The 18411-nt window shown below is 37.4% G+C and overlaps 1 protein-coding gene across 18 annotated transcripts in view; it reads left to right on the top strand.

Moving 5' to 3' along the window:
* The window catches only part of TIA1 (TIA1 cytotoxic granule associated RNA binding protein), a 32843-nt gene extending 20304 nt beyond the window's left edge, over window positions 1–12539 (top strand). For 13 of the 18 annotated variants that reach the window (XM_015063997.3, XM_015063994.3, XM_015063999.3 and 10 more), the window contains 6 exons: window positions 5953–6061; window positions 6452–6547; window positions 6664–6748; window positions 7116–7239; window positions 8401–8546; window positions 9854–12539. In XM_015063997.3, the coding sequence (XP_014919483.1) occupies window positions 5953–6061; window positions 6452–6547; window positions 6664–6748; window positions 7116–7239; window positions 8401–8546; window positions 9854–9980 (687 nt within the window). In that variant the 3' untranslated portion in view covers window positions 9981–12539. Of the gene's footprint in view, window positions 1–5952; window positions 6194–6451; window positions 6548–6663; window positions 6749–7115; window positions 7240–8400; window positions 8547–9853 lie in introns of those variants that run through there. The other 5 variants (XM_015063995.3, XM_027072265.2, XM_015064000.3 and 2 more) reach the window with 3 other exon arrangements.
* Window positions 12540–18411: the final 5872 nt, after the last annotated feature.

Raw genomic sequence — 18411 nt, 5'->3', positions numbered from 1 at the left:
TCTGCCCCTCCCCCGTTCATGCTGTGTCTCTCTCTGTCTCAAAAATAAATAAACGTTAAAAAATTTTTTTTTTAAAGAAATATTTTTCTTTAATAAACGAGTTATATGAAATAGATACTATATCATTTCTTAATGGCTTCCGGTCAGGTTTATGACCATGTTACTGTGCCAGTTTCTTCTGGGTTTTAAAAAATACATCTGTTTGCAGTTATGCCAAATATTGTCAAACTTTCTAGTTACTCTGTCTGCTTACAGTGGAACTAATGTCTGGTTATTCCTCACAATGAATTCTTACTATCCAGATATTTTCTATAACAGCTTGCAACCATTTTGCCCAGAATTTATTTTCTAAATCAGAAATCTGCCTTAACAATGTTTACATGGCTTGCAAGTTTGGGTAAGAGAATATAGAATGTACTGCAATTGTATCTCAGCTATTCATAGTAACATCATATTTTGGGATATGTTCAAATGTGTTATGCAGTGTAGCTGTCATCTTCCTTTCATGAAGTGAAAATGTCTTCTAAGAAAGTAGGTAAACCTGTGAAGAAAGTGAGTAAGCCTGAGAGGTCAGGGAAAACCCATGTATTAGAAGATAACTTGAAAATGGTAAAGCAGGGGCGCCTGGGTGGCTCAGTTGGTTAAGCGTCCGACTTCAGCTCAGGTCACGATCTCGCGGTCCGTGAGTTCGAGCCCCGCGTCAGGCTCTGGGCTGATGGCTCAGAGCCTGGAGCCTGCTTCCGATTCTGTGTCTCCCTCTCTCTCTGCCCCTCCCCCATTCATGCTCTGTCTCTCTCTGTCTCAAAAATAAATAAACGTTAAAAAAATTAAAAAAAAAAAAAGAAAATGGTAAAGCATATTGAGAGGTAAAAAGATAAAAGTTCTGCCATATGCATATGTTACCTACCAAATTTAAGAAGTTTGTTATGTAAGATGAGAAAATAACAACCAAGAGTGTTGTTGGTTTCGAAAGCTTTACTGTTTTTGTTGTTGTTGAATTTTTTTTGTTAACGTTTATTTATTTTTGAGAGACAGGAACAGAGCTTGAGCGGGGGAGGAGCAGAGAGAGGGAGACACAGAATCCGAAGCAGGCTCCAGGCTCTGAGCTGTCTGTACAGAGCCCAACGTGGGGCTCGAACTCATGAACTGCAAGATCATGACCTGGGCTGAAGTCGGATGCTTAACCAACTGAGCCACCCAGGCGCCCCCCTCAAAAGCTTTACTGTTAATCATAGCATCATATTTAGGAAAGGTAGAAAAATACTTGATACCATGGGTTGATAGCCACAATTAGTGTGAGTTCCTTGGAGGATTGATATATAGGATTTTAATATTTTGTGCTATTTTGGGGAAATAGGTTGAGGGCTTTGGTGGACTAGGAACTAAATTTTTTCCATTTGAGATTATGGCATATAAACCCCTACTATGTAAAAATCACTAATCATATTTAAAATAAAAGAGAGTCAGAATATCTATATATGGCCTCTGGAGTCAGCCAGAGATGGATTTGTATCCTAATAGCCATTCGTATGGTATGTTAATTTTGAGGAAATAATTTAATTTCCTAAGTTAGTATTTCAGCTTCTGTAAAATTTGTGTTATGTGATTGGCAGTGCTCTGGTGTTGTGAAGTGCCACAGCCCTAATTGCAGTTACCCCCAACTCCTTTGCCTCTCTTCTTACGTTGGGCGTTTTAGGGACAATTGCCAATACCGATGGAACGTAGCTTTTCTGCCTACTCCGAAGTAACTAAATACTGCTAAAGAAAAATTGAGTCCACTGGTTTTACTTCTAATTTAACACTTAACACATTTTAAGTGAGTGCATGGTACTATCTATGTAAACCTGTTCTTTAGTTTGACTTCCCATTGTTTGCTGTCTCTTGCTGTCTCCTCAAATATTCCTTCCCCTTCTCCATCATCACCCAAGCTGACGACTTTATGTTTTACTGAAAAAATAGAAACTATCATACAGGAATTCCCTCAGCTTTCAACCACCAAACCTACACAGAATTCATCCACCTTCCTTTTCCTCTATTACAGTAGAAGACATGTCCTTCCTGTAAAAGGCCAAATCCCTCACAGTTGGGATCCTGCCTCTCTTGCCTTTTCAGGGACCTTGTTCCTATGCTTATTCTTTTGTTTTCCTACTATAGCTTTATTGAGGTATAAGTCACATACCATAAAATCTACTTGTTTAATGTGTATAATTCAGTGGTTTTTAGAATATTCACAAAATTATGCAACTATCACAGTTTTAGAATATTTTCAGTACCCCAAAAAGAAACCGTCACTGTCCTTTTCCCTCTATGCTCTCACTTCCTCAGCCCTGAACAACTTTTTTTTTTTTTTTTAAGTTTGTTTATTTTGAGAGTGCTAGCAGGGGAGGGGCAGAGAGAGAGGGAGAGATCCCAAGCAGGCTCTTCACTGCCAGCAGAGTCCCACACAAGACTCCCAACTCATGGACCATGAGATCATGACCAAGCCAAAATCCAGAGTCAGATGCTTAACTGACTGAGCTACCCAGGTGCCCTAGCCCTGAGCAACTATTAATCTACTTTCTATGTATATAGATTTCTCTGTTTCGAACATTTTCTGTAAACAGAATTGTATAATATGTTCTTTGCTATACTCTTGTCCTTTGTCATCAGTCTTTCCCTTTGTTAGATCATTCCCATCGACCAGAAAACATGTTCTAGTATATATTAATCAAAACCACACTTGGGGCACCTGGCTGGTTCAGTCAGTAGAACGTGGGTCTCTTGATCTTGGGGTCATGAGTTCGAGCTCCATGTTGGGTGTGGAGCCTACTTGGGGAAAAAAAAAAAAAAACAACTTGATTCCATATCCCTTTCCTGCTGTGTCTCCATTTCTCTGCCGTAATTTAGAATCAAACTTCTCAAAAGATTTGTTTCCATACTGCTTTCCCTTCATCTCCCATTCACAACTGTCTACACAAACACATGCACATGCCATAAAAAGTTTCTTCCTTCTCTTATGAGTAGCTTTGTTTGTTTTCTAGGGCTGCTGTATCAAAGTACCATAAGCTGAATGACTTAAAGCAACCAAAATTTACTTTCTCAAAAGTTTTGGAGGTAGAAGTTCAAAACCAATGCTGTTGTCATGGCTATGCTCCCTTTTAAGACTCTGGAAGAACATTCTCTTCTTAGTTTCTGACAGTTGCCAGCAATCCTTAGTATCCTTGGCTTGTAAATACATAAGTCCAGCCTCTGCCTTTGTCTTCACATGGCCCTTTTAAGTTTATTTTGAGAGAGAGCATCCAAGCGAGAGGCAGAGAGAGAGTGAGAGAATCCCCAAGCGGGACTCAATCCCATGAGATCATGACCTGAGCCAAAATCCAGAGTCAGATGCTTACTGACTGAGCCACCCAGGCACACTAAGCATTTTTTTTTTTTTAAGCTTATTTATTTATTTTGAGAAAGAGAATCACAAGCAGGCTCCTGTTATCAGCATGGAGCCTGATGTGGGGCTTGAACTACAAACCATGAGATCTTGACCTGAGCCGAAACCAAGAGTCAGATGCTTAACCAACTGAACCACCCAGATGCCCCTGTCTTCTCTTCTGTTTTTAAATTTTTTTTAATGTTTGTTTATTTCAGAGAGAGGGGGAAGAAAACAGGAGTGGGGGAGGGGCAGAGAGAGAGAGGGAGACACAGAATCCAAAGGAGGCCCCAGGCTCTGAGCTGTCAGTACAGAGTCCAATGTGGGGCTTGAGCTCACGAGCCATTAGATCATAACCTGAGCTGAAATTGGATGCTTAACCGACTGAGCCACTCAGGCACTCCTCTCCTCTTCTTATAAGGACATCAGTCATACTGTATTTAGGACCCACCCTGATCCAGGATGATCTCACTTAACTAATTCGTCTGCAAAGACCCTATTTCGAATTTTGATCACCTTCACAGTTGGGGGAGCAGATGGTAGTTAGGACTTTATATCAATTAAAGGGACACAGTTCAACCCACAACAGTAAGCATTTCATGAATTGCAAACTGGTAAGTGTGGTAAACAATGTGTGTTTCTTTTTAAGAATATGCATTTCCTTTTCATGTATCTCAAGAATAGCCTTTAGCCTTGAATCTGTTTCTTCTTTCATGGTAGATTAAGCCTACTTTTGACATAACAGATAAGAATTGCACCCCATTTACTTTTCAGTCCACTGTAAGCTGGCCTTTGTTCTCATTCTGTACCAACAGTACTCTTTTCAGGTTTACTGCTAGATTTCTGTCTTTGGCTCTGTGACAGTACACTTTTGTGAGTTTCTTCCTTTCATCACTGGGAACTTCTTAATCACCTTAGCTAGTAATTTTTCCTTTACCTAGTTTTCAGATTTTGTTGTTTCTCAGGGCTCTGTCCCAGGATGCCTTCTTTTTTCTTTCTGGTCTTTCTTCATGACTCTGAATTTCATATCTCCAGTTCAGCAGTTTACTTTTTTGTGCACCATGCTTACTAACAAATAGTTTTAATTTAGATGTCCTACATCTCAAACGTAATGTGTCCTTTTTTTTTTTTTTTTTTTTTTTTTTTTTTTTTTTTTTTTTTTAAGTTTATTTTGAGAGAGAGAAACCGTCAGGGGAAGGGCAAAGACAGGAGACAGAGGATCAGAAGCTGGCTCCCTCCACTCTGACAGCAGGGAGCCTGATGCAGGCTCACCATTCACAAACCTGTGAGATCATGACCTGAGCCTGCCTAAGTTGGATGCTTAACTGAGCTACCCTGGTGCCCCATCAAACTTAATGTGTCTTAAATGGAGCTCTTTGTTTCTTCCTCAAACTGTTTTCCTCCTCCCTCCTAGGTTTCTTATTTCAGTAAATGCTAGCTAACAGTGTCCTCCCTACTGCCCATGCAGGAACATAGGTTATCTTTGATTCCTCCCCTTTTACTTACTGTGCATCACCACAATTCTGTTGAGTCTTCCTGTAGATATATGCACTGCTACTGCACTAATCCTAGTCACCAGCTTTTTTTTTTTGCTGTAGGTATTGAGTTAGTTTCAGAGTGTCTTTTTCCTATTACTACCCATATCTGTAAACCATTCTCTTCCTAGTGCTAAGAATGGCCTTGTTAAAACATGAATCAGATCATGACAGTCTCCTGCTTAAAATCTTTTAATATTTTCCTCTGGTACCTGTTTTTGCTCACTAGATTCCACTAAAACTAGTTGCCTTTAACATGCCTTTTTATTCCAAACATACCAAACTGTTTCCTGCTATAACATACTTTGCAGTGCTTTTCCCTCCACCAGGGCTTTCTTCCTTGACGTTTTGACTTGGCTAGCTCCTGTTCCTCTCAATTTCAGTGTAAATGTTATATTTCAGAGAGACCTTCTCTAATCATGCTGTCTAAAGTAGATCCCAAAGCCCATATTCTCTATCCCATCCTTTTGCCTCTGTCATGGCATTTACCACAATTTGTGATAATTTAATTTGTGGCCCCAAAAGAATGTCTGCTCTGAGGCAGCAGAGACCATGTCTGTCTCATTAACCAGCGAATCCCTAGCACTTAATCTGATGCCTACCTAGAACATGGTAGATGTTCAGTGTTTACTTGTTAGATGAATGAGAAATGAAATACTGTCATTAACAAGCTTGTTGGATTGTGTAAAGTGATATTTTCATCCACATTCTGAGTTATTAAATGAACTTTATAAGGGGCTTTGAACTTTTTTAGGGAATTAACATTCCCAGAGTCTGATATCCAAATAAAAGAAAGATAATTTAAAAGCACCATTACATTTTAAGAAACCTATCATATATTGTGTATTTTTAAAATTTACTTATTTAAATGCAAGTTAGTTAACTATTGTGTATTTTATAAATAAAGCATTTTCATTCAGAAAATCATTGTGAAAACAGCTGAATTTTCTCTACTGCTTGTAGTCACTCAACATCAATTAATAGTGGCTTCTTTGTCATTTCTAATGTGCGGAACAGGATGCCGAAAATGCCATTCAGCAGATGGGTGGCCAGTGGCTTGGTGGAAGACAAATCAGAACTAACTGGGCAACCCGAAAGCCTCCAGCTCCAAAGAGTACATATGAGTGTAGGTGTATTGGAGAAGAAAAGGAAATGTGGAATTTTGGAGGAAAATACGCTAGATTTTAAATGTTAGAGCTGTTCCTGGAGACTTATTGCAGAAATAGATGAGAAGCAAATCAAGACTACTGTCCAAAATGTACTTAGTTTTCATTTTTGTGATTTTAAATAATAAATGATATTATTTCTAATGTCAAGTCTCCTATTAAAGAGAGAATATTGAGTAATTTTTTTTAGATAATCTTGGGCGGGGGGATTAATCCTCAAGCAAATGTAGTATGTATTCTATAAGCATTTTGGTCAGGGTAAAATTTACCACTACAGTAGTGTAGTCAATGTTACTTTTCTCTTTCTGAACATTTCATGAATTTAAAATACGGAACTTTTCCCTCCCCAGCAAACACCAAACAGCTGTCGTATGATGAAGTTGTAAATCAGTCTAGTCCAAGCAACTGTACTGTATACTGTGGAGGTGTCACTTCTGGACTGACAGGTATGGGAGGTTTACTTGTGTAGCATCTTGAGGTTAATGTTTTTACTGAAAAGCTTAATATCTGTATAGGATTTTATATAACTTAGTGTGGTTTGTTTTTGTTTTTTGTCTAATAGAACAACTAATGCGTCAGACTTTTTCACCATTTGGACAAATAATGGAAATTCGAGTCTTTCCAGATAAAGGATATTCATTTGTTCGGTATGGTGGTTTATTCGAAAAAAAAATTTTCTCCCAAAAAATGTTTGAATATTTAACTTAGTAGTTTTCTTAAAAATTTACCTTGGTTAGAGAAATAGAAATTTCTCTAGCATTTAGCAGTATTTGCCACTGTTTATTAATTGGTTCCCTCCCTGTTACCGCAAGGCCAATAAAACATTATCTATTAAGAAGTTTCTCCAAAACTATAAGACTTTTGAAAAAAAATACAGCAAAGAAAATAAACAGTTGTATTGATTCTTTTGTATGAACTACCTGTTTTATGTCAAGCTCAGTTTGATTTTTAAAAATAGACTTTATTCATAAGTAAACAGTTAATATTGGTGATTCTTAGTATTATTTCCAATAGGTTCAATTCGCATGAAAGTGCAGCACATGCAATCGTCTCTGTTAATGGAACTACCATTGAAGGCCATGTTGTGAAATGCTATTGGGGCAAAGAAACTCTTGACATGATAAATCCTGTGCAACAGGTGAGAGGGTTCTTGACTTTTCACAGTAATTGCTGGGCTAACAATAGGTTATTTTAAAATGAAATTGTTGGAGGGATGCCTGGGGCCGAGTCGGTTAAGCGGCTTACTCTTGATTTTGGCTCAGGTCATGATCTCACAGTTCGTGAGATCAAGCCCCAAGATGGGCTCTGTGCTGCATTCCAGAGCCTACTTGGGATTTTCTCTCTCCCTCTCTCTCTGCCCCTCCCCAGCTCATGTACGTGCTCTCACATGCTCGCTCACTCGCTCTCTCAAATTTTTAAAAAATGAAATTGTTGATAGTCCTTGTTTCTAACTAAAGTGATTATCTGTAAGGGCTCTTGTTACATGTATTATAGTTCTAGAGGGGTAGTTTACCTGGCAGGGTATTCAATTTTTTCTTAACACTTGGTAGATCTATTCACATAGTATTTGGAGAACTCACAAGCATGTTTGACTTAGTTGAAACAAAACCTATAAACATATTTAGAGCTTTGGCATTTTCTTCTAGATTTTTGCTGCTTTTGTTTTTCCAGGCAGCTTTAGTGGTTTCAAATGTAATCCCATAAAAATTTCTGTGAGGAAACTGTAAATGGAGCACCAAGACAAGAGTAGGAAAATCCTAAACTATGTACGTTTCTTAGGTAAACTGAATATAGGAATAAGTAATTTTTAAATCTTCCCTATCTAGTTTACAAAACAAACATTATACTGGGTGTTTAATATTTATTACTAGGGCCTTACCTGCTACCTTACAGAATGTGCCATTCAGAGCATCATGTAGAGTTACAGCACTATAACTTCACTTCTTTTTCTTTTTTAGCATTCATTTTATAAGCTTTTGTTTATCCTTTATTTTTTTTCTTTTTTAAATGTTTTTGAGAGAGAGGGCACGTGCATTCGAGTTGGGGGAGGGACAGAGAGCGGGAGACAAGATCTTAAGCGGGCTAACCCCTTAGAGCCCAATGTGGGGCTCGAATTCACAAGATCATGATCTGAACCAATGTTGGATGGCTAACCGAGTGAGTCACCCAGGTGCCCGTCCTTTCATTTTAATTGTAATGATGGCCCTGTGTATAATGGCTATATATTTGTGGTATATTAGGACTGTATGTGTACATACAACTTCAAATAATACTAAATTACCTGTTAAAATTTTAATAGCAGAATCAGATTGGATATCCACAAGCTTATGGCCAGTGGGGCCAGTGGTATGGAAATGCACAACAAATTGGCCAGTATATGCCTAATGGTTGGCAAGTACCTGCATATGGAATGTATGGCCAGGCGTGGAATCAACAGGGATTTAAGTAAGCATACCTGCTCTTTTCCTTTATTATTAGCCTTTGAAAAAGTCAAGAACTTAGGAAGAGATTTTAAGTAATTAGTAAGTAATGTGGTCCTCAGTCTAAAGCAAGGACTTAGTTTAGAATGGTTTTTAATTTATAGTTTTAAGTGTGTTTCTTTAAAAATTTGTCTGGAAATGTGCTGCCTTGAGGTATAACCAGTGTTATAAGATTTTTGGTAATGCTTGATAATGAATCAACTAATATTTAAGAAAATGAGAGCTTAATATTTACTAAGCTTTTTATGTAACTAAAGATCATTTAGCCATTCTTGGATACAGTTATTTTGATGCTAGTTGTTTTATTCATTATGCCTTTATTTTTCTGTGCAAAAGGATTTATGCACACATTGTTATATGGATGCCTCTTTATACACGCTGAATTATTAAATTTTATTTAAATTTTTGAAACACTGAAAATTAAAATAGTTCTTAGTTTCTATTTTAAAATAATCTTACATTTTTGGGGTGCCTGGCTGGCTCAGCCATTAGAGCATGTGACTCAATCTCAGGGTTGTAAATTCACACCCATGTTGTGTGTAGAGATTACTTAAAAACAAAATCTTCTAAAAAGGAAAAATAAAAAAAGAGTCTTGTGTTTGTAATGTTGAAAAAAATTGAGTTTACATATGCTAATAATTGTTTTAATTTCTTCTTTGAATAATAAAAATGCTAGTCCTTATTGTACCAAATGATGGTTTCTTTTGAGTAGTTGTTTGTTCAGTGTATGTCCAACCCAGGTGGACAGTTTTCCTTTTTGAGATTAGAAATGAATTTTTTCTGAATTCAAAGGGGATAAATGTTTACAGGTAAAGGGCATTTTTTTTTTTTGTAGCTGTATTAAACTAACAAAATTAAACTGCATAAATTAAACCTGTGACGATGCTTGTTTTTTTTGGCTTTTTTCTTTATTTCATTTTGAGAGCGATTGGGAGTGAGCAGGGGAGGGGCAGAGAGACCGGGAAAGACAGAGGATCCAAAGTGGGCTCCGCGCTGATAGCAGAGAGCCCATTTCGGGGCTGGAACTCACAAACTGTGAAATCATAACCTGAGCTAAAGTCAGACACTTAGCTGACTGAGCCACCCAGCACCCCAGGATGCTTGTTTTTAGGAAAAATAGCTTTTGCCTTTGCTTTCTCTGGCATAACCATTACTCTTATATTTGGGCTTAAGGAAAGTGTATTTTCTTTGTATATGTTACTTCTTCTTGGCATTACATTTTATTTTAATCAGTGGATTTCCCCTCTTTGCTCCTTTCGTGTTTTCTACCAGTCAGACACAGTCTTCGGCACCATGGATGGGACCCAATTACGGAGTGCAGCCACCTCCAGGACAGAATGGCAGCATGTTGCCTAATCAGCCTGCAGGGTATCGAGTGGCAGGGTATGAAACCCAGTAAAAAAGGACTCCATAATCTAAAGCCAGTGGCTTGAGGCTACAGGGAGTGTAGTAAAGCCGTTGTTTACTTAAAAGATTTATCAAATCAGTCAGTGCAAATGTCAGATACAATGTATTTATTTAAAAGATTCATTTTTTTAATCATGAAATTACTTATCATCCACATTGTTTTAAAAAGAAACAAGATGCTGGATGTCTGCCAATTTTTGCCTTCATTACCTTTTTTGATAAAGTTTCTCAGATCCTTGTTTCAAATACAAATGCAGGGATTGCTGCCACTTTTTTAAAATTAAGAGGCAGAAAATTGCACAATGTTGAACTTTTTTCCACTAAAGTAGTGTGCAGTTCTAGTTTGCATTCCTGATATGATTTAAAACATGTAATATAAAGATGTTAAAAAAAAATGAAGAACCAAAACTGTGCAGAGTCTAGAAGTTCTTTGTAATCTTCAGCTTGTGCACAATTCTGTGTTAGGGGTTTTTGTTTTGTTTTTTGTTTTTAAGGCATTGTTTGAACTCTCCCATCTCCACTGTTTTCCCTTGGGGTTTTTTAAATATAAATTATTAGTTTACATCATTTTTGTAACTACATTTTTCACAAATTTGTCTTGCCTTATTAAATTTCTGTAAAATATACTTAAATGGGAAAAAATGATGTTCACTTAGTTTGAAAACTTTTCTCAGATGGATTGATAATTGCATTCATTTTGTGTTTTATATGAGAAGGTGCCTCAAGAATTCCCTCTTGGATTTGTTTAAAAGGATTTTTATCTTCTGTGATATACTTTGCTGTGTACCAGGAAATATAAAAACAAAAACTTGCTACTAAAGAAAATCTCTGAAATGTGATAAGTTCTTATGAGCCCGTGTTAATTCCATGTGTCAACTTCTACATTTACATGTACTGTTTCATTCTGTAAAATGTTTTAGCAGTTTAATATTTTGCACAATTAGCAAGCTTTGTAGGTCATTTCCTTCTTAAAGGTATCCTGCAGAGTTGACAGGAGATTTGTAAGGTTCTAAGTTGTTTGCATGTGAATATCAAATACACACTTTGGTAGTCTTTGAATACAAAGTCATCTGCTCTTGTTTTTCAAGAATTTTGAGACACAAAGTTGTATGTAAAGGAAGATATTAATTTGCCATTTTCTAGTTATATTTACTCAAAAAGAGTGAATCAACTTAATTTGTACAAATGATAGCTGTGAAACTGTAGAATATCAGGCTTGGGGTTCGTTTTGAACTTCAAAATTAGCCTGAAGGACCAGCCGGGCAAAGTGTTTTTTAAATGTTCAGAGGCCAAAAGATAAACAAACAAAAAAAACCCTTAAAATCCTACCTCCTTAAACAGCCTTCAAAGAGGAGAATCCTCAGTGCAATCATTATTTTGATTCTTTTGGTACCTGTTTTCCTGGAGTTCCCAATTTTATTATTTTGGGGTGGCTCCGAGCATTAAGAGGTTTAATCTTTGATGGCATTATTCTAGTTTTGAAATTTCTAGTACATTTCAGAGTGTCGTCAAAGAGTTGTGGGAGATTTTGTTTTGTTTTCAGTGAAAGTCACAAACTTCATTCTTCCTTGACTCACAAAGGGGAAGAGTCCCCAGTATACATATTTGGATGGTTCCGTTGTTTTTAAGACCTTCAGAGAGCTCCTAGTATTTAGCAACAGATAAAAGCCTGTGAAATCTTGGTTTCCTGAACTGTCTTTTCCAGGTAGGAGCAAATTAAGGTGGTCTCTAAAGCCAATACTCATGTAAACCAGAGCCCAGGAAAGACAACTCATAAGTGTATAATTCTCTGGAGCTCAATTCTATGCAGTTGTACTGATGTTTCATTAAGTCACTGTGTATTTTTAAGTGTTGATACATTAAAAGTTGCTTTATGGAAGATGAGTAAATTTTTTAAATACTTGGGAATTTTATTTCCTTGTTAAATTTTACAGATCAGGGCATGCAACCAGAAGCAGCTTAAATGAAATACTCAAAAAAATAAAATAAATTATCAGGAAACTATTTTTAGATTCTTCTGGCTTATGTTTCTATTTTAGGACCCTCGTTATTTTTCTTACTCAAAAATACTTTATTTCCTGTACACCTGTGGACTGCAGGGTAAATTATTTGGGCATAAGTAATTTAAACAAAAGTATAATTTTTCTTTCATTTTGACTATCTTAATAATACTTTTTACTAGTCAGTATATTTTCTTATTGCACAAGTCTTAAAGTGTACATTGACTACTTTTTGAGAAGAAAGTATTTCTCAAAAAGTTACTACTGAACAAATTGACATTTCAAGAATATTGCTAACTTTGGTTTAAATCTTACTCCTAGTGTTAAATCATTTAAAGATTTTTTAGCCTAAAAATCATACTGGTATTAGTATCAGGTAAGGAAATTAAAGTTTTAAAAATGGCTTCATTGTCTGCAATATTCATTCAGATTACTATAAAATACATCTGGTACTGTAAAGAACCTGAAGTGATACACATTTAATGGGTCATTAATCCAGTATTCTTTGCCCTGACTGTTTGGATATTAAAGTTCCTTTATGTTTTCTATAACCTGTGGGATCTTCTTGCAGTGATTATTGTGTGTGAAAGATTTTTTTGGTCTAGTGGTATTGTTATATTCACTCAGGTTTTTTTTTTTTTTTTTAATCTTATTCCAGAAACCATGGTTTTCATTGGGTTACTATTTAATACCACAAAGAATTACATAGATTTAACTCATTATGAAACCAGGATCTCATTTTCCTTGTTGATATTATCTCCCTGTTGAAAATGAGTTCCACATTCCAGTTTTATTCTCCTGTTCTGTCCCTGTGCTTGGCTTGTCTTCCTTTTGTATGTGTTAGAGTTCAGTTGACATTTGAGAAGGCAGTTGGCAGGGACTAGATTACATATACAAAGAAAGTTACGTTCGCTATGTGCTGTGGAGTGCTCCTTAGGTTACAGTTACATTGGAAAAGTAAAGTGTGCTTGTAGGAGTTAAAAAGCAAACCCTCGCTGGCTCAGTCGGTAGAACATGTGACACTTGATCTCAGGGTCATGAGTTCAAGCCCCATGTTGGGTATAGAAATTACTTAAAAAAAAAAAAAAAAAAACTCTTTTGAATGGAAGAGCAATGATTTCTAAAAATAAAATCACTTTTTTGTAAGGGTTATTCCATTTTTTCCAATCACTGCATTTTTACTTTTGGGTTTAGAACTGGAAGAACTGATCTCCAAAACAACACATTTTAATTTAACAGCCTTAATAAAATGTATATAAATGTGTCTTAGTTGAATAGGATTTTATATTATGGTCTCCAACGTTGGAGGCAGCTGAAGCTGTTCTGATAGTAATTCAACTAAAAAAGGAAAAAGTTTTAGACATCTGACTCAGGATTACTAGGCTAGGAATAGGGATTAAATACTATTTTACTAATACTGGGTAAATGAGATTCAAAGCTGCTTATCCTTTTTCAGTTCTAAAGTACCAACAGCCATGGTTACATATACCATGCAGGATTTGGAGGATCTTTATATGGAAAAAATAAACAACTCTTGAAAGAAAAGACAGATGCTGACATTTGAAGGTCCCTACCAAAAAGCCAACTGGCCACCAATCCCTTTACAGTGGAGAATGCCAATCAGTAAGCCCTGCCTATGTACACAAGTCTTCCAAACAGATGTTTAGTGCTTCACTTTTTTTTTTTTTAAGTTTATTAAGCAATCTGTACACCCAACGTGGGGCTTGAACTCATGACCCCAAGATCAAGAGTCACATGCTCTTCTAACTGAGCCAGCGCTCATGCTTTTTTTTTTAATACATTTATTTTGAGGGAGAAGAAGTGAGAGAATCTCAAGCAGGCTCCATGTTCCCAGCGTAGAGCCTGACAAAGGGCTCGATCCCATGACCGGGAGATCATGACCTGAACTGAAGCCGAGAATTGGACACTAAACAAACTAAGCCACCCAGGTGCCCCCCACAATGCTTCACTTTTAAATAAAGACTGCTAAAGATCACCAGAAATTGAGGAAAAACTTTTTGAAAGATCCAAACAAAAAGCAATTGTTAGGAATGTGAAAAACTTCAAAGTGTAATAACCTCAGATAAAAGAGGAAACTCTAAGAAATTGGAAGAGATACTTAGTAAAATGTCAGAAATTAAAATAATACATTTAGTGAGAATATTAAAAAAGAAGGAAATGTTCTAGAACAGCAATCAAAAGTGGAGGGGGAAAAATAAATAGGGATAAATTCAGGAAGTTTAAATACAACCAATAGGTGTTCTAAGGAAGAGAACTGAGAAAATAAGGCAGTGGTTGAAATTTATTAGAAAATAAAGTTTCCTTGATAAAAGTGATGAGTCTCAGGATTGAAAAAAGGCTATTATTAAATTAGCACAATAAATAATTAAAGACCCGTTAGAAAGCATACCACCATGAAATTTTAGGACATGAGACATAAAGAGAATAAAGTTTACCATAGATCAAAAGAATCGAGAATAGTAACAGCAACATTGGAAACTAGGGATCCGTGGGGTAGTGTCTTCAAAAGTTTGAGTTCTGTATCCAATGATATTTTATACACACGTGCTGTCATGGGTGACCATAGAATAGACATTTTTGACCTGCAACTTCTCAAAAGATTTTCTTCCTGAATTCGCTGGTTCTCAGTTACTAGATAAATTCCATTAAAATGAGAGCAAATAAAAAAAAATACATGTCTAGGAATGGGATCCAGTATGGGAATCCTGGATAGCAGCTGTGAAGCAACTTGGCAGCCAGTCCAGATTAATGGTGAGAGGGCTCAACTTGATTATCTGTTAGATCGGGCAACGTAGATAATCCAGAGTGAGCCATTGGTGGAGGATGTGAGAAGACTTTAATGTTGGAAGAAAATCCTACCAGAAAGGAAATATTCCCTTTCTGGGCCAAATACATGTACTAAGATGTTTTGAAAGTTTTCCTAACTTACATTCATAAATAATTGTACTACTCTACTGCTTAGGATATCGTATATTGGATCTCCTCTGCTTGTCATCTGTTTACATCATTTGTTCTTAATTGTTTTTATCTTTTTGTTTGCTTTTCTCATTTCTAATCTCTGTTCCTTGAACATGCTTCCTGTGCTATCCAGACTCACTTGTGCTCCTTTTAATTTAGTCTTCGTTTCTGACATGGTTTTGTCATGTTTTGTGTCCTAGGTTAATACCAGTTTCTGTTTTACCTCAGGGACGTAACTTCCCTGAATAATTATTCTTTTTTTTTTTAATTCCAGTATAGTTAGCATACAGTGATAGTAGTTTCAGATGTACAGTAGTGATTCAACAGTTCTATGCATTACTAGTGCTCATCAAGATAGGTGTACTCTTCTATTTTTTTTTTAATATTGTATTTGAGAGAGAGAGTATGCGAGCAGGGGATCCGAAGCAGGCTCTGTGCTGACTGCAGTGGGCCCATTGTGGAGCTGGAACTCACAAACCAAACTGAAATCGTGACCTGAACTGAAGTACGCTCACCCAAGTGCTCCAAGATAAAGTGTACTCTTAATCCCCTTCACCTATTTAACCCATCATCTCCTCCCACCCCATCCGACTCCCCTCCAGTAGCTCTCAATTTGTTCTCCATAGTTAAGAGTCTGGCTTTTTTTGGTTTCACTTTTTCTTTGTTCATTTATTTTTTTCTCAAATTCCACATGTAAGTCAAGTCATTTGTCTTTCATTTCACTTAGCATTATACTCTCTAGATCTGTCCATGTTGTTGCAAGTGGCAATATATTTTTTTTTATGGCTGAGTTATGTACACACACTACATCTTTATCCATTTGGCTGTCGGTGGGCACTTGGGCTACTGCCATAATTTGGCTATTAGTGCTGCGATAAACATAGTGCACATGTTTCTTTGAATTAATGTTTTTGTATTCTTTGGGTAAATTCCTAATAGTAGAATTACTGGATCATATGGTATTCTATTTTCAGTTTTTTAGGAATTTCCATTCTGTTTTCTACAGTGGCTGTACCAGTTTGCATTCCCACCAACAGTGCACAAGGATTCCTTTTTCTCCACATCCTCACCAACACATTCTGTTTCTTGTGTTTTTTATCTTAGCCATCCTGAAAGGTGTGAAGTATTCTAGTATTTCTTAGCTGTATTTGCTTTGTTTTTTAAATTCACATTAGAATGTTGTATTGGCAGCTGCTTTGTGGGAACATTTTTCTTGTGTGTTTACTCCAGGGAAACTAAGTAAGCTTGGCTACTCTTATTTTTAAGAGTGTCTGCACAAGGGCTGTGTTTATTCCTTTCTATTTATTTGTATTTGAAACCTTTGGATTTTCATAGACAAAGTACCAGCAGGAGAATAAAAGAGAGGGACCCCATTTAGGTTTCTCACTTCCTCCTTAGGCTACAATAAATTGTCTCTCTTGGGATGTGACCTTGCTCAGGACTTCTGTGCAGGCTCTCAGCTCCCTGAGTTCCTTCATCTGCTACATGAAGGAACCTAATTCCTGCCTTTCAAAGAGCTCCCGTAACTTGCTTTCTAAAAGACCTCTGGAACCCCGGGTACTTCACGTATCTCTCAGCACTCCCACATTTGTCCAGTCCTCACAGCAGACTCCATGCAGGGTGTGGCTCTTCTCAGAGTGAATATTTGCTGGCAATTTCTGAGATGTGCCACCAGCCCACTTCTCACCCCATTCTTCCCGACTGTTCTCTGTTGACCTCCCATCCAGTACCACTCAATGTGGAATTTGTAAGTTTCTCTGCCTCCTTAGTTTCACTTAAGATATTGTTTGTGGGTCTGTGGTCATATGTTTTCCTTGTTGGTCTATGTTCTACAAGGAGTGGAAAGATCTAGATCCAGGCTGCTAACATGTTTCTACAGAATCAGAAGCCCAAAAGAATCTTTTAAACAAGTAAATCTGATTGTGACACACGCCATTCCCCTTGGAAATTTGCTTCAAATTGCATTTGGGATGTAATCTAAAATCTTTAATATGAGGGAGCACCTGGCTGGCTCAGTTGGCAGAGCGTGTGACTCTTGATCTCAGGGTTGTGAGTTCAAGCCCCACATTGGGTGTGGAGATTACTTTTTTTTAAATCTTGAATATGGTTTGCATTGCCATTTGTGTGATTTGTGCTTTCCATCTTGACAGCAGGCCATTCACTGTCCCGTAAGCCCTTCTGTTCCACACTCATCTTTAACACTTTATGTCAGGAGACAGAAACCAACACTAAAAATTTGAAAAGGAAATTTAATAGTAATAGCAAGAGTGGTTAACTACTAAATGGGGTAAAACAAGGACTTTGTTAAAGGGATCCAGAAGTCACAGGTGAAAAAAGCTACTACTTATAAACAGAGTGGACAATGAAAGAACTAGGGTTTTAGGAGAGCCCTGACATTCTGACTTCTTCAGAGAAGATTTGGTTCTCACAGGAACGTGCAGCCTGCTAAAGAAACCTGCCAGAGGGCATGGGCCATAGCTGGTCCATAGAAATCATCTGTTTCCAGAGAGCATGAACCAGCTAGAGCTGGTTTGTAGCAATAGTCCACCAGGTGGGAAAACAGCCAAGGTTGCCAGATGTAGCAAAAAAACCACAATCCCAAATAATGCATGTAGCATACTAAAAACATTTTTAACTGAAATTCAAATTTAACTGGGCATTCTGTATTTTATCTGTCACTCCTAGAAACATCTGTAAGCTGGTACAGCCAAAACTCCCGTGGAAGGCAGCTGTAGGCAGGGGAGAGAGTGGTCTGAGGGTGGGATCTCAGATCCCAAAGACCACTGAGGAGCATCGCTGGGTCTTCCACATACTGACCCACTGGCTCCCACACTGAAAAAGAGAAGAGAATCGGCACCCATAAGGGAAGTGCTTTCCCAACACCATTGCCTCACATTATTCCCCCAGTGCCCTCTACTGACAAACCCTAACATTGAGCCAACTGGCTCAATGATGGAGAGGAGACATGTTGGACAAAACAAAGAAGTGGATTGGGGACTGAGAGACTCCTATTATAGGGTCTTGCCACCTAAATGCCTTTTGCCTGCTGTATCCTCAGGTCTCCACTTAAATGTCACTTCATTTAGGGGCGCCTGGGTGGCTCAGTCAGTTAAGGTTCCAACTTTGGCTCAGGTCATGATCTCCTGTTTCGGTTCATGGGTTCAAGCCCTCTGAGCTCTAAGCTCAGAGCCTGGAGCCTGCTTCAGATTCTGTGTCTCCCTCTCTCTGCCCCTCCCCTGCTCACGATCTCTCTTTCTCTCCCTGTCAAAAAAAAAAAAAAAATTTTTTTTAATGTCACTTCCTTTAAAAGGCATTCCTTTACCCACAATCTAAGTCATAAGTCAATAGCTTCTCATACCATCTTATAAAGCTTTTCCTTTATAGCATTTGTCACAATTTTTAGTTGACCCTTGAACAATGCAAAGGTTAGGAACACCCTGCTCA

This window comes from Acinonyx jubatus, chromosome A3 (genome assembly GCF_027475565.1).
Source record: "Acinonyx jubatus isolate Ajub_Pintada_27869175 chromosome A3, VMU_Ajub_asm_v1.0, whole genome shotgun sequence".
Lineage (NCBI taxonomy): Eukaryota > Metazoa > Chordata > Mammalia > Carnivora > Felidae > Acinonyx > Acinonyx jubatus.
This window is presented reverse-complemented; position numbering and strand designations above follow the sequence as displayed.